This window comes from Barbus barbus, assembly GCF_936440315.1.
Source record: "Barbus barbus genome assembly, chromosome: 25".
Lineage (NCBI taxonomy): Eukaryota > Metazoa > Chordata > Actinopteri > Cypriniformes > Cyprinidae > Barbus > Barbus barbus.
The window spans coordinates 7,338,250-7,353,768 of record NC_136753.1 but is presented as its reverse complement, the minus strand read 5'-3'; the positions used below and the strand labels follow the sequence as shown (position 1 = coordinate 7,353,768).

The following is a 15,519-nucleotide window of genomic DNA, read 5'->3' as shown; positions in this document are numbered from 1 at the left end:
TTTTCTTTTCAAATAATCTTATTGACTTATTATAATATAATATAATTGTGTCTCTGTGTCTTGCAGACGCTGTATGAGTTTAAGTTTGAGTTTCTGCGGGTAGTGTGTAATCATGAACATTACATCCCACTCAATCTACCCATGCCTTTTGGGAAGGGCCGCATTCAGAGGTTTCAAGGTAAACATACAGCAGTATTTTACAGCACACTGTTGTTGAGATAGTCTAAAAAATGATCTGGCATCTCTCTTGAAAGGTTTAGTTGTTCATCAGGAGAATTAGATGTAATAGAATTCTTCTTTCCTCCCTATGTGGCTTCTGTTCTTTGGGCTTTCTGTACCTTTTGCTCATATGATTGTCTTCTGCCGTCCTTGTCCACTGTTTCCTCTTTCTTTGTGTGTGCTAGCTTTTCTGTGTCACGTTAAGGAGACTCATGCAAGAACAGTAGGTGAGCAGTCCTGCTTGCCAGGCACTGAACAATGTTCATGTGTCTAGTCTTAATGACACAGTCTATATCTCTCTTCAGTGTCATAACTGCTATGATGGTTTTATGGGGAATGTCTTACATATGTTGATGTGCAAAATAAGCTAATTCATTCATAAGTCTGGATGATTGATTTGGTGTTTAAAACTGTTCTATTTACCTTTGTTTTGTAATAACCGTCCATGAACTGGCTGTTGAGTCTGTCTGTGAAATATCATCTTGTGTATGTGTGTTTATTGTGATTTGCTGTACCAGTCAAATTGTAATTTAAAGTGCATAAATCAAATCAGTGCTCTTGGTTTTATTATAAAAAGTTGTAGTTTTAAGGCATTGTTAAATACAAAACAGCATTTTTCTCAACTAGTTTTCTTTGGTCTTTTAAGCAGGATATTTGAGCTGAAACTTTCGAACACAGTTTTAAATTAGCTGGTGGTTACATTCAGTGTTTGTGATGTAATGTCTTTCTTTCTCTGTCTTTATAGATCTACAGTTGGACTATTCACTGACTGATGATTTCTGCAGGAATCACTTCCTAGTGGGTTTGTTATTGAGGGAGGTGTGTGGGGCACTTCAGGAGTTTGGGGACGTCCGTCAGATCGCCATTCAGGTTCTCAAGAGTCTGATGATCAAACACACATTTGATGATCGCTATGCCTCGAAGGTCAGTGCACAGTTGCAACAAACCCCTCAAGTTCAGAAAAATAACTGTTTTAAAATTAAGGGTGTTTGCACTAAGGGTTTTCTTAATTTTGTAACTGCCTTACAGTGGCTTAACAAATAACAAAAAAATAGAATTAACTTCTTAGAAAAAGAATAATGAACCCAAACTTTTGAGTGATACTGTATTGAACATAATCTTATTTTGTATATTGTATATTTTGTATATTTTTGTTCTTTCTCAGTTCAAGTACATAGGAGCTATACTTGTACGCCAATCGCCTATTTAAAAAACAGTGCCCAGAAGCACTTCCAAGATTGCCACGGGGTGAATTGACTTGCCTTAAACAGACATTGATTTTAACCAGTAAATATCTCAGCTGTGTATCTGTGTATGTGTGCACAGAGTCAGCAGGCAAGGTTGGCGACGCTCTATCTACCCTTGTTTGGGTTGCTGCAGGAGAACGTTCACAGATTGAATGTGAGAGACACGTCGAATTTTAACACCAACCAGGTGAATCATCTTCCATACTTTCTTATCAGTCTATTATTTACAATTTGAGCAACCCTTACATTTCATATGCCATCTCCTCAGAATGGGCGAGATGAACATCTTGCCAGCATCTCTACAGTAACGCCTCAAAAGCCTGTTGGCAACCTTGACAACAGCCTTCATAAAGATGTATTTGGGGTAATCTCAGGAACTGGTGAGTAATAAGAATCAAAAACTACCAGCAACTCAGGCTTTTCACCTTCTAGCAGCAGTGAGATGATCAGGAGATGTTTCTGTGAATGATTTCCTTATATGAATGAAGTTTATTTTGTGCATAGCCTCTCCTCACACCTCTACGCCTAACATTGGCTCTGTGCGTCACGCTGACTCTCGAGGTTCTCTGGTCAGCACAGACTCAGGAAACAGCATCCCCGAGAAGACTAATGAGAAGACCAGCTCCCTCGATAAGGTAAAGTTGAATAACAGTTATGATGTCCATCAGGCCTAAAATAATCTCTTATCTGCATTGTTTAAATAGAATCTGCTGCGTTCATAATATGTACTCTGAAAAGCTCTTTACAAAATTAAAATGGACTTGACTTTGTCTTTTAAAAACAATGTCAAATGGATGTATTAAATGTTCAGGGGGAGTTCCCTCCTCCTCCAAATGTGCTCAGGGGGCCTTTAACTAGAGCTGTGATGTTTTAACTTTTCCACATGTGTCTTATACGTTACATGAACGTGTGAGGTCATGAAACATCTGTTATGCTGCATTTCTCACTCCCTGGGTCATTTCTAGGCAACAGAGCCTGAAAATTTCTGTTTTTTTTTTTTTTAACAACTCAATTGAAAAGAAATCACATTTTACTAGCAGAGCCAAAACCTCCATAGACATTGGTGTTTTAAGTAATCTATTATTAAACAAATAATCCCCAAAATACATACTTTTGTTTTAAAATACAGAAAAAAAAAACGTTTTAGAAAAAAAATCTTTCAAATGATTCAGGTTTTGTATTACTTACTAAACAAACTTAAATATATTGAAGTATCATAAGGATGTAAATGGCACCATACTGCTTTAACTGAGCCTCTGTTATTCAGCTGTATTTAGAGTAAGACATGTAGCTGTTGCTAATAAGTTTCCCTTAATCATTCCTGACTCTTATTCTCCCCTCTCACCCTTGACCTCTGACCTCTTAGCCGAAAGAGAGGTTTACACGTAGGCACACCCTTACCGTGTTGCCCCTCCCCCTTGAGCCAGAGGACTCCGCCCCTCTCAGCCGGGCAGCCAAACGTGTCACAATGGATTTCTCATTGCTTTCAAGCCCTGCCCTCTACGATAATGACACTAACAGAATTACTGACACCATACAAGTAGAGCAACCCTAGAGTGTCCCCATCTGGGGAGTGTGTGTGCTTCCATCTCTTTAATCTTTTATACATCATGAGGGTGTTGCATGTCTTTCTCACATTGTATTTTTCCAGCTCTGTGCATGTGGTGGGGTGTTTTTTGCTCACTTAAAGTCATTTAGGGGTGAGCAGTGAAGCTTCTGATGGAGGCTGGGCCCACACAGTGTACTGTGATGTGATATTTTGATGTGTCTTCCATTATATACTTTATGCGTGCGTGTGTGTGTGTGTGTGTCTGTACGACAGACCCAGTCAGCCTCCGCTCTGGGTAGCTCTATGCTGCGCTGTGATAAATTGAATAGAGAAGAAATCAAAAACCTGCTCATGTGTTTCCTCCATGTCTTAAAGAGCATGTCTGAAGGTAAGAACATCCACACATGGCTTTAATTTTCAAATTCCACATACCTTTGTTCATGATTGTCCTCACTTTTGATTATTTTTCCAGATGCCTTATTTACATACTGGAACAAAGCTACAACCTCTGAGCTGATGGACTTTTTCACTTTAGTAGAGTAAGTCATTTAGACTGGTACTAAATCACATCAGAGCATCAGAGTACGGAGGTCCTGTAACTTAATGCTGAGCACTCAGTTCATTTCTCTCTCTCTCTCTCATGCACAGAGTGTGTCTACATCAGTTCAGGTATATGGGGAAGAGATTCATTGCCAGGTAAAAAATGTTTTGCTCCTACCGATCTAAGAATTCTTAGAAGTCTTTGAATTTTGGTGCTACAGTAAATCATACGTATTTTAGCGGGAACATAAAGTACTCATATTTATGTTAAAGAGGATATTTATGCCAAAACATTAGAAAAAATAAGTATCCTGATTAAGACTTTCAATTTAATTTTGTGGGAAATCAGGGAGCATTAAGGCCATTAAGTAAACATTTTTTTTATTTGCCAAAACATTAAAAACGTATCCTAATTACTCAAATGCATCAATTTAGAACATTTATTGATTTAAAAGGTAGTACTACATAATAATATGAATTATATTTTATTAATAATCAAATAAAATTCTAGTATTCTTATGCATTATGTATTGAATAAATGTATATAGTGTGTGTGTGTGTATATATATATATATATATATAATATTGGATACATTTATTCAATACATTATTTATTCAATGTATTTTATTTATATTTTATATATGTATTTATTCACTTACTAAATAATGTTTTTAATACTATTTTATTGTATATTATTTTCTTGTCATTACTTGTTTTGTGTATATTTCTTTGCAATATTACATGTAAATATAATCATGCCAGCAATGTACTTTAAATGTAATAATACATTAAGGATTAACTAATTTGGGCCAGTGCTTAGTGACATGGAAAAAACTAAAACAGTATAATTACCTGCAAGGCCACGTTTTCCAATGTCTGTTCAAAGATTTATTTGTCTGTCACTACAATGTAGCCTAATGTATTTGAATTAACCTCATTTGGTGGTAATAATTAGCAATGGTCAATAATAATGTATTAATAATTGTGATTCATTGTGACTGATTTTTATTAATTATCAGTTCATAGATTTAAAAATGAATAATTATCTGGATGTCATGAATGATGAATTCACTTAAATTTTTTAATCAGTTGATAGCCCCAGTTCAGATTTTTCACAAATGATTTTACCAGTTCTCATCTATAAAACCAGACATACAAACGCAAGCTCAAACCACCACTGCTATCTCATATCTACCTGTCTCTCTCTAGCCTTAAACATGCACTCACATATACATGCATACATGGCATCATGTCCTACACTACCTTGAATGACGCTACTCCTTTATGTGTATGTTTTATTGGCTGAAATGCTGGCGAGGGTTCAGTTAGTCAGTGATACTGTAGCATCCTGGCACCCCTGAACAGGGTAAGAGCTACTGTGTGCTTTTGAGCGGCCTTCACTAACAGCATGCTGACTCATTCAACTAACTCACTGCTCTGTGTGTGTGTGCTGAAACATTTCCACATTCATGCTTTCTCAATACTCTAAGAGCAAAAGGTTTTGTGGTATCCGTTTAGATATTTATCACCTGCATGTGTCCATTCAACACATCTACTACAATAATATGCTCACACCAGTGTGCACATCATCACATTTCCTGCTCTTTGTACAGTGGATAACTGTATGACTAATGGATGCCAACATCTAATGCACTGTATTAACATCTTTTATAAACCATCTACACCATCATGTTGGTTTATGAGCAGTAATACAGGTGCAATTTTGTGGCATATCATATTTATATAATATGATGAAAGGAATATACATTGTCAGAAATACAGTAGAAGTCAACCATAGGGAATGCAGGTGTTTTAAAGGGGTCATATCATGAGAAATCAAGCTTTCGTTGATATTTTGAAATAAATAATAATTTCAAAACTTCAAAATGTCCAACAAAACCATCTGTTGAAACTAGAAATACACTCCTTGATCATTTCAATCCGACCTTGATAGTTTGTGTATTGCACATTTTAGCATGGGTTGTTTGGTGAACCTGTCATAAAACAATGCAAGGCTTTTATTGAAGAATAGATAATGCAAATTATATTGACTTGTCAGCAAAACTGCTGATCATAAGTTGCTGTTACTCATTTCATGTTCAAAGAAGCTGCTTGTCTTAAGGGTACACTGCCATTCAAAAATATTAAACAGCACAACTGTTTTTAACATTGATAATAAAAAGAAATTGAGAGTTGCGTAAGCTTCAAATCAGCATATTAGATTTCTATTAATCGTATTAGATTATGTGACACTGAAGACTGGAGTAATGGCTGCTGATTGATTGATAATGGCTGCCTTTATTTGAATAAATTACATTTTAAAATATATTAATATACAAAACAGTTTTAAATTGTAATAAACCCCAAACTTTGGGAAAATGCGGCAAGAGAGTGTGGAACGTGGTATTTTACGTTCACACATAACAATATAAGCAGACCTCATGACATCTATGACGTGACCCCTACATAGTTGCATTTTTATACTGTATGTATATGATTGTCAACTCACCAGATCTCTAATAAAGGCTTCGTTTTCCCTCAGAAGCCAGGATGGGGTGGGATTTATGGCTCAGGACAGGAAGTCGTTGACTCTTCCTGTGTCTCGTAACAGAGGGGGCGTCATGCACACACGCTTACACCAGCTGGGCAGCCTGGAGAACGCACACACTTTCAACCACAGTAAGACACATTAACACACATTCATTTCTTAATTACTCATCACCCTTCACAACCTCTCTAAGCTGAACATTTAGAAGAATTTAATGTGCTTTGACAATCATGAAAGTTACACTGTGTGTGTGTATGTTTCAGTCTGAGAATTTGTTCTTGGGGTCTTTGTAGACTAACCGGTAAGAGCTTCTTGGGTTTCAAGGGAACCAAAAAGTATAGTGCTATGCATATTCTATAAGCCATCCTTTGCGCCATCTTCAATGCAGAATGAATTAAGAGTTGAAATCCAATGGTTTTTCAATCCTGGTTCTGAAATACTCTAACAGTCTTCCAGGACCAGGCTTGAGAACCACTGATGTAGTCCAACCAGAGACAGCAAAGCAATACTGAGAGGCCAAAGCAGCTTATCTCACTTCTGTTCAGTTTAGTTATTAAATGATATGATCTTTCTTTTCCTCTTTCTCCTCCAGCGTATTGCCATGGTGATGCTGACGTGTGTCTCCTGGAGGCTAACGTCTCAACGGAGGTGTGCTTGACTGTGCTGGACACACTCAGTGTCTTCATTATGGGCTTTAAGGTATAGACAACAAGTGGAAGTGTGTGTTTACTAGTACAAGTCAAAGTTCAGTTCTTCCTTGAAGCACTCTCATATTAAACCATGTATCCACAGACCCAGCTGTGTGCAGATTTGGGTCATAACCCACTGATGAAGAAGGTTTTCCAGGTGCACCTCTGTTTCCTTCAGATCCCCCAGTCAGAGACAGCACTGAAGCAAGTCTTCACCTCCCTCCGTACCTTCATTTACAAGGTAATCAAAACAGCCATTTAATTTGTAGGATATCAGAGAAGAAAATCCCCAATGGAGACCCTGGCAGTTTACATTTAAAATGGTTTATTTATGGATCAAACAAGCAAAATAGTAATTAAAGTTTTTAAAATCCAATATTTTCTGATATATTTCCTCACCAGCCCTTCAAAGGGATAGTTCACCCAAAACTGAAAATTCTGTCGAAACCTGGGTTTCTTTCTTCTGTTGAACACAGAAGATATTTTGAAGAATGTTGGTTTCCAAACAGTTGCTGGTAGCCATTGACTTCCATAGTATGGAAAAAAGTACTATGGAAGTCAATGACTACGATTCATCAAAACATCAGTCAATTTACTCTTCCCGCCATTGATTTTAGTATTCAAATCACATAATTGCGTAATAAAATGTCCAACATAAGTGTACACATGATGAACACATAATAGTGTTGTTCATTATTTTGTTCATAAGTCTCAAGTCTTTTTCTGTCTTTCTCAGTTTCCCTGTACATTTTTTGATGGACGGGCGGATATGTGTGCCTGTTTTTGCTATGAGATCCTGAAGTGCTGTAATTCCAAACTGAGCTCCATACGCAGTGATGCCGCCCACCTGCTCTATTTCCTCATGAAGAGCAACTTTGAGTACAATGGCAGGAAGTCCTTTGTCCGCACACACCTGCAGGTAAGAGAGGGATAAGAGAGTAATGGGGAGGGGGGTCAAATAAACACCAGAAGTGTCAGTCAAATAATTTTAAGTCATCTTTCTACCCCCTTGGAGATTTGATGTGGCCCCCTATTGGGTCCTGGGGCCACTGGTTGAGAACCACTGATCTAGAGAGCCCTTTTGCAATCTAGAATCAATACTAGCCATTTTTTTAACTTGAAAAACACAATCTGGCTGAAATTCCTGGCGATTTATTTGAAAAGTTTTTTCTCAGGTGGTGATTGCAGTGAGTCAGCTGATCGCTGATGTCATCGGGATTGGAGGGACACGGTTCCAGCAGTCACTGTCCATCATTAATAATTGTGCCAACAGTGATAAAACTGTAAAGGTAAAATTAGAAATTTCCATTTATACAGTATATACAATATACATATTATTATAATGTAGATTGCAATCTGAGTAAATGCTGGAATGCCCTACATGTCTTTTAATCTGATGAACAGATTAATAAGCATCATCACTTACAGACTTTATCCTCTGAAATCATGGGTAGTTTTTCAGTGAATTTGGTTAAATATGAGTGCCCAAAATCTCTACACTGGCTATTACTTGCAGCAAATAATGTCAACTCCAGACTGCAAATTGGGGCAAAAATCTGGGTAAAAGTCTTAAGGAAGCATCTACATAAATGTTAACAATAAATATGAATGTCAGAATAACATTGAACACTACAAACTCATGTAGATCACCAGCTTTTCAAATTCAAATCAGTGAATATGTCATCAGACGTGACTGTTTGCCTATTATGCACTCTCTCTTCCTGTTCTTTCAGCACACTGCTTTCCCATCGGATGTGAAGGACCTGACCAAGCGGATCCGGACGGTACTGATGGCCACTGAGCAGATGAAGGAACATGAAAAAGACCCAGAGATGCTGGTGGACCTGCAGTACAGCCTGGCCAAATCCTACACCAGCACCCCTGAGCTGCGCAAAACCTGGCTAGATAGTATGGCTAAAATCCACGTGAAGAATGGAGATCTGTCTGAGGCAAGCTGGCCAATTTATACTAATCAATAAATTAAAGAAAACTAAAAAGTAAAAAAAACTTAATTAGCCAAATAACTAAATTAGGTTAAACACATTCTCTTTAATTTAGCTGTTCTTCACTCAGTATTTGAGTTAACAGTTCATTCAGCATCAGTTTGTTTGGTGATATAGTAAAACAATGGTTGATGGATAACGTTACATCAGTGGCTTATTTTTTCTTTAGGCAGCGATGTGTTACGTGCATGTGGCAGCACTTGTGGCAGAGTACCTGAAGAGGAAAGGTAAGGAGTCCACTAGGGGGCACAGTAAATATAGATTGCAGTCAGAAGAAATGAACTTTTTTTAAAATCAAGATATAATATTTGCCCACTGAAATGGATATTCTGGTTCATTACAGCACACAGTTTGTGAACTATTTACGTAAAATACTTAACTTGAATCATTACTTGAAGAAAATTGTGAACAAATGTGGCTTGTAAAAGCAAGCATTAACTACAGAAGTTACAATGCATGAGACACAGTATATCATATATTAATCGCTTTGGCCAAAGTAATAAATAAATAAATAAAAATAAAATAATTTTTTGTCTGGCTTATCAAAAATGCTTTGTAAGCTTTGATAATTAACTTATTTTTTAGTATTCAGGTGAAAGGTGATTAAAATTGTCTTTCCATGCTTGAATGCAAGCACACACAGAGACACAGATATATAAAGGCATTTTGTTCAAGGTTCAACTGTATTTTGCAATCTGTAGTTCTTTGTGAATTTCTTTCACAGGAGGTAATCTCTGTGTGTGTGATAACAGCTCTAATAATGTATGGTCAGGAAAATGAACACCTGTATGCAAAAAAACACACACGTTCACATATTATGTAGTGTTAAGCTACATTATTTACAAATGAGATCAGTTCTTGAGGTGTGATGTTTCCCTTAATACCTAGTGTGTGTCCAAATGCCTGATATTTTGTAAAGGTTTTGCAGTTTATTGAACCCGTTTAACCTATTCCGCTTACTATTCCTTTTTTCTTGGCAGGAATGTTCCGGCAGGGGTGCTCTGCATTTCGTGTGATCACACCCAACATTGATGAGGAGGCAGCCATGATGGAAGATGTGGGCATGCAGGACGTTCACTTCAACGAGGTTCAAACCAGCTCACTCCTGATCACATTTATATATACACTCCTGAACAAAATCTTAAGACCGGGGGAAACATTACAAGTTTTCGCATTTCGCATTGGTGGATCGTAACCAGGTTCTAAGTACTGCTTCAAAATGCCAAAAGAACAAACAGGAGCAAGAAAACTGCATTTAAACTCAAACAGGCTGTTCATCAGCTGATCAAAAGTTTAAGACCATAGCCTTAAAAAGTTCAAATATGCACAAAAAATATGGCTTTCGTGTCATTGTCCTTCAGGCAATAAGACTATCATAACCTCCTGATGGCAAAGGCAAAAAGGTTTTCTGTCTTTGAACGTGGCAGGATTGTTGAGCTGTACGCCCAGCACCTTGCACAACTCGCCTTCGCTGCCGAGGTTGGATGCAGTAAGACAGTCATTTTTTTTTTTTTTTACTTTTTAGGTTATGGTCTTAAACTTTTGATCAGCTGATGAACAGCCTGTTTGAGTTTAAATGCAGTTTTCAATAAATTGCCTATTCTCTATTGCTTGTCTCTTGCTCCTGTTTCTTCTTTTGGTATTTTGGAACAGTACTTAGAACCTGGTTACGATCCACCAATGCAAAATGCGAAAACTTGTAATGTTTCCCCTGGTCTTAAGATTTTGTTCAGGAGTGTATATAGCCACATTCATGAGTCACAGCCCCTTAATGCTTCCACTCTTTTATATTGACTCTGCATCAGCACTGGAATGAATTCAAAACTCTTTTTTATAACAATGTCAGTAATAATCCATGGAAGAAAATGTTCTCAGATTTCTTATCTAATCAGTATCAATTGCCCCTTTCCAGTGGGTGTGTTAGTAATGGAAGTCCAGATATTGAGCCCTGATTAGACCTGAGAGTCTCTTGTCACTGTGAATAATCAGTTTGCATGTGTAATGAATTCTTTGTGCAATATTTACATGTTGTTCAGTGCTTACGCTTGCGATAAAAGATCATCTCTGCTGTTGGACTTTGTCCGGTTCTTTTGGACTTCATTTTGAGTAACTGAGGAATCTTGTAGGAAACCCCAAAAAGGCACTTTATGAACCATTGTCCCCTTTATCAAGATACTTCGATTAAACTTAATGACAGATTAGTTACTAGTAAATTACTTGATTTGTTGAGAGAAGATAGTTTGCTGCATCTGGAGGTGTCATGTAAGTGCATTATTTCTGAAATGGAGTAATGCATGCTCATGAATGTGTGTAATTATATATGCATGTTTATCTGCAGGAGGTGCTGATGGAGTTGTTGGAAGCTTGTGCTGATGGTTTATGGAAAGCTGAACGTTATGAACTTATTTCAGATATCTACAAACTCATCATTCCAATTTATGAACAACGCAGAGACTTTGAGGTGCACACACACTGTTTATGTGTCATTGGAAATACAACATTTACGTTTGCCAGCTCATTTGGACTATATGAATGTATTTTTGTGCTTTTGTGTAGAAACTGGCCCACCTGTATGACACATTACATCGGGCTTACACTAAAGTGATGGAAGTGATGCATTCTGGGAAGAGGCTACTTGGGACCTTCTTCAGAGTGGCATTTTTTGGCCAGGTAAGACAATGCAGTGGTGCAGTGGTTTAAACTAGTCCAGCTAACACACAGACAGATTGACTGAGGATTGAGCTGCATTATAGCAACAATATAACTGCAGTTTATTTCAAAGGTGTCATATTATGAGGTTATAAATTGAGATAAAAAAAGATTGGTGTATTACGAAAACATACTTTGACTTTTATTACTCAAAACTTTCTCTTCAGTCCATAAATAATGACCTTTGGGACCGTCTATTGAAACTGAGCTGCAAAAATATTGGATGTCTGAAGAAAAAAAAATCAACGCCCCCAAAAATTGTCCACACTTATACATGAAGAATGCCTATTCATTTATCAGAAACTTGCCTCACAGCAATCTTCTTTGTGCACACCAAAAGCGAATTGAATTATTTGTGCGAGTGGATTATATATGAAATCAATGCAAAGATGCGAATGCCATGAACGTGTGAAATTCGCCTCAATCGCGTCTTACGTAAATTGAAAAATTTCAACTTGCGCAGGAAATTCGCTTGACGCATTGTCACGCAAGCCAATAAGCAAAGAGCTTATTAGCTGGGTTTCTATCCAAAGTTATGAATTTAACTTGTGCACAAAATTAGAATGTTGCATAAAACATTTGCAAATAAGCACCGTTTCCATCCAACTAGTCAAAGAGAGCAAAATCATCACTTCCTTTTTTTGCAAATGAAGGGATTTTTTCCCCGAAATTTGCCGTTTCTGATGCGACACTTCAAAATGCGCATTAAAACAGGGTGATGGAAACAAAGCTATTAGTTTTTCTCAGTTGATTTGACACTTTTCTCCAATGCAATGTACTTGTACTCAAAACAATTTAACCAAACAGTTCAACTTTACTGCAAAATGAAGCACTGCAATTTTTTGCAATTCCTCAACAGGGAGTTTTGTTTTATATATTGTGTAGCTATATCTAAACAAAATAAAAATTGTTATCCAGCACCTGCTATCACCCATGAGAAAATAACTAATTGCGCCTTTAAATTTAAAATCTGTTTGTGCCACCTTTAGCAGCAAGAACTGCAAACAAACTTTTTAGCTGGTGAAAATAATAGTTTTCTAATAATTTTGGCCACCACTTTTGCTGTATACATGAATTATGCTGAATTATTGATCTTGCCTTTCATTTGCATCTGGAAGAGAATTTCATTGCGTTTTACCTACACTACATATTTGCTGCTCTTGCATCATAGGGGAAAAAATTTGAGAAGATTGAATCCATGCTTGGCAAGCTCCTGTCTCAACACCTGTCCACTTCCTCTCTGTCCATGTCTTCTTACAGTTACAGTTCTTACAAAAGACCTTCTTCATATAAAAGACCTTCTGATCAATGTGAAAACGATTAGGAAAACTGCATTTCCTGTGTTGAGTGTATGATTAACTGAGTAGTTATCAGTTTAGGGCCAATCGAAAATACACCATGTTCATTTGATATAAGGACAAATGATAGAGTTTTGTTTGTTGTGTTTGGACAAATGGTACATAAATGTTTGTGATTTGTGTAAAACCTTTTTTCAGATATTGTAAAGTGTTGGTTGGTTGTATTAACTATAATGAAAACATTTGAGAATTTTGTGCACATTGTTTTGAGAAAATGTTCGGTTGTATCAGAAAATGAAAGAGCATGCGCACTTCGCTTTTGGTGTGAACATATACCATAAGTGTTATAGAGAAGGTGGAAAATAGTCACAAAAATAAATCTTGAATGTTTTAGGCAGAAAATAAACTTAAAATTACACACGTTACAATTAAATTGAATAATAAAAATGTATGATGTGACCTCTTTAAAAATGGAAATGAGACAGGCATTCCTGTGTGCATGATAATATTTCCTGCATGATAGCAAATGTCTTGTTTAAAGCATGTGTAAGGCATTGTTGGTCTCGGTTAATCAATCTTTTCTGCTCTCTTTTCTTTCCTAAGGCTGCGGTAAGTCTTGTTGAGACTGTGTGTGTGTGTGTGTGTGTGCTGTTTTATTCATTGTCAGGCAAGTTTTGCTTTGACCATAGTAGTCTCACTAAACTACTGCTTGTTTGTCTGCTTGCATTATGCCTTTGGATTAGAAAGAGCCTTTTTCCGTGTGCTGCTAGCATCCTTCATCAATCTTTAAACGCATAACACATCCTGTCATCTTTACATCCTGTAATTTCTTCATCTCGGTTGTGCTAGACAGCACTCTGACTCTTTGTTTACCATGGAAGCCATTTTTAAATGGGTTTGGGCCATAAAAATAAGCTAGGCAATACTTAGAGAGCTCTTTTGCTATAAGCTGTGCCCATTAACCTCACAGAAGCCATGAGATTTTATGGCTTGAGCTGTTTCAACAAAAACTCAGTGAAAGCTTTGTTCTGCATAACTGCTGATGTCTCAAAGTGTCTATGTTGGACAACAGAAAATAAAAGATAGCACTGATTATTCAAAGATAACACAAATTGAAGTGCAGGAGATGTCATATTGATAGTCTGAACTCTGCCACGATGTGTTATCAGGTTTGCTTTGATATCCTGAGGTTGGAGGTTTTTAAGACAATTAGATGCCAAAGTGCGTGTGTCCATTAGTCATAACTCTTCATTTCCACCTGTGTGATGTAGAGGTTTGTGAATTATGGGATTGAAACCAGATTTTGTTGGCTGTACATTAATAGTTTCAACAGTGTATGCAAACTGTATGTCACACACAAATTGTGACTGGAAAGTTGTGTGTGTTTCAGGGTTTCTTTGAAGATGAGGATGGAAAGGAATATATCTATAAAGAACCAAAATTCACTCCGCTATCAGAAATTTCCCAGCGTCTCCTCAAACTTTACTCAGACAAATTTGGCCAAGAAAATGTCAAAATGATCCAGGACTCTGGCAGGGTGAGAGAGTGCACACTCATATTTTATTAGTATTCTGTGAATAGGTAAAAGCTCAGACAATCATGTATAATCTGAACACACATACACAGATCACACTAGTACACAAGTACACTGTAAAAATGAGATGTTTTTAGAAATTAAAGTAACAGTTCACCCAAAAATAAAATATTTGTCATCATTTACTCACCCTCATGTTGTTGCAAATCTGTATGACTTTCTTTCTTCTGTCTAACATAAAAGAAGATATTTTAAGAAATCTCATATAATTGAAGTCGATGGGCTCACGTGTTGTTTGAATCCCAACATTCTTTGGAATTTCAATGTTTGGAACCACATGAGGAAATGATTTGTTATTTTATTTTGGGTGTAGAATCACTTTAAAAATGAAGCCCGTACTTTGCATGGCTTAAAATGTCAAGTTGTCATTACCTAAAATAGTTTTTAAAAAAACCTAATTGTTCAATATTATGCGCTGTAATGCATGTGTTGCGGTCCTACTCGCCCTGCGGGATTCAAACCGCGGTCTCTGGCGTGGGAGGCGGGTGCTCTAACAAGGAGGCTAAAGGCCATGGCCTCTAGCGTCAGTCGTAATAGCACCTCTTGAGGTCAGAGGAGTGAGGTTTTACCTGCACAGCAGTTACCCGCTGGCCTCTGCTACACTCACCCCTAAACCTCACTCCCATCCGGGTCACGGCACCAATGCTGCGGTCCTAGTCGCCCCGCTCTGAGCGGGATTCGAGCCGCAATCTCCAGCGTGGGAGGTACCCGCTGGCCTCTGCTACACGTGTTTTCAAAACCTCTAATCTATAATGCACATTTCTTTGACAAAATGCTTATGTCATAGAGAGCAAAGTGCTTGTTGATAATACCACCATGTGATGTGTTGTAATAAATGCAGATCACATGAACTCTTGTCAGACAAAAAACATGCATGCAATACACACAGACCTCAACATATGATGCATGAATAAAAACAAGGTAACAACTTCATTAATTCTGTACGTATTAAAGGCACAAACTCATCATGACATTACAAGACAATAGTGTACTATTTTAATTTCAGTGTAAATGAAACTGGCAAACAATCAAACTATGTAAGCATATTAGGTATTTAAGCACATTTGCATGCTGGGAAATTTTGGTGTGGGTCTATTTGCACTAAAAATTAATCTAGCTCCC

At 37.3% G+C, this 15,519-nt stretch overlaps 1 protein-coding gene and 1 long non-coding RNA gene across 3 annotated transcripts in view; one reads left to right on the top strand and one right to left on the bottom strand.

Annotated features, from left to right (window-relative positions):
• LOC306845060 overlaps positions 1-15,519 on the bottom strand; it is a 428,848-nt gene that overhangs the window by 86,084 nt on the left and 327,245 nt on the right. The gene's annotated exons all lie outside the window — the stretch shown is intronic.
• LOC306845211 (dedicator of cytokinesis protein 9-like) overlaps positions 1-15,519 on the top strand; it is a 92,365-nt gene that overhangs the window by 66,610 nt on the left and 10,236 nt on the right. For both annotated transcript variants that reach the window (XM_079377873.1, XM_079377874.1), the window contains exons 30-48: positions 67-178; positions 965-1,143; positions 1,546-1,653; positions 1,735-1,846; positions 1,971-2,101; positions 3,289-3,403; positions 3,488-3,554; positions 3,664-3,711; positions 6,099-6,235; positions 6,697-6,803; positions 6,897-7,034; positions 7,530-7,712; positions 7,969-8,082; positions 8,527-8,742; positions 8,966-9,023; positions 9,777-9,883; positions 11,135-11,257; positions 11,353-11,466; positions 14,194-14,340. In XM_079377873.1, the coding sequence (XP_079233999.1) occupies positions 67-178; positions 965-1,143; positions 1,546-1,653; positions 1,735-1,846; positions 1,971-2,101; positions 3,289-3,403; positions 3,488-3,554; positions 3,664-3,711; positions 6,099-6,235; positions 6,697-6,803; positions 6,897-7,034; positions 7,530-7,712; positions 7,969-8,082; positions 8,527-8,742; positions 8,966-9,023; positions 9,777-9,883; positions 11,135-11,257; positions 11,353-11,466; positions 14,194-14,340 (2,316 nt within the window). The remainder of the gene's footprint in view (positions 1-66; positions 179-964; positions 1,144-1,545; positions 1,654-1,734; positions 1,847-1,970; positions 2,102-3,288; positions 3,404-3,487; positions 3,555-3,663; positions 3,712-6,098; positions 6,236-6,696; positions 6,804-6,896; positions 7,035-7,529; positions 7,713-7,968; positions 8,083-8,526; positions 8,743-8,965; positions 9,024-9,776; positions 9,884-11,134; positions 11,258-11,352; positions 11,467-14,193; positions 14,341-15,519) is intronic.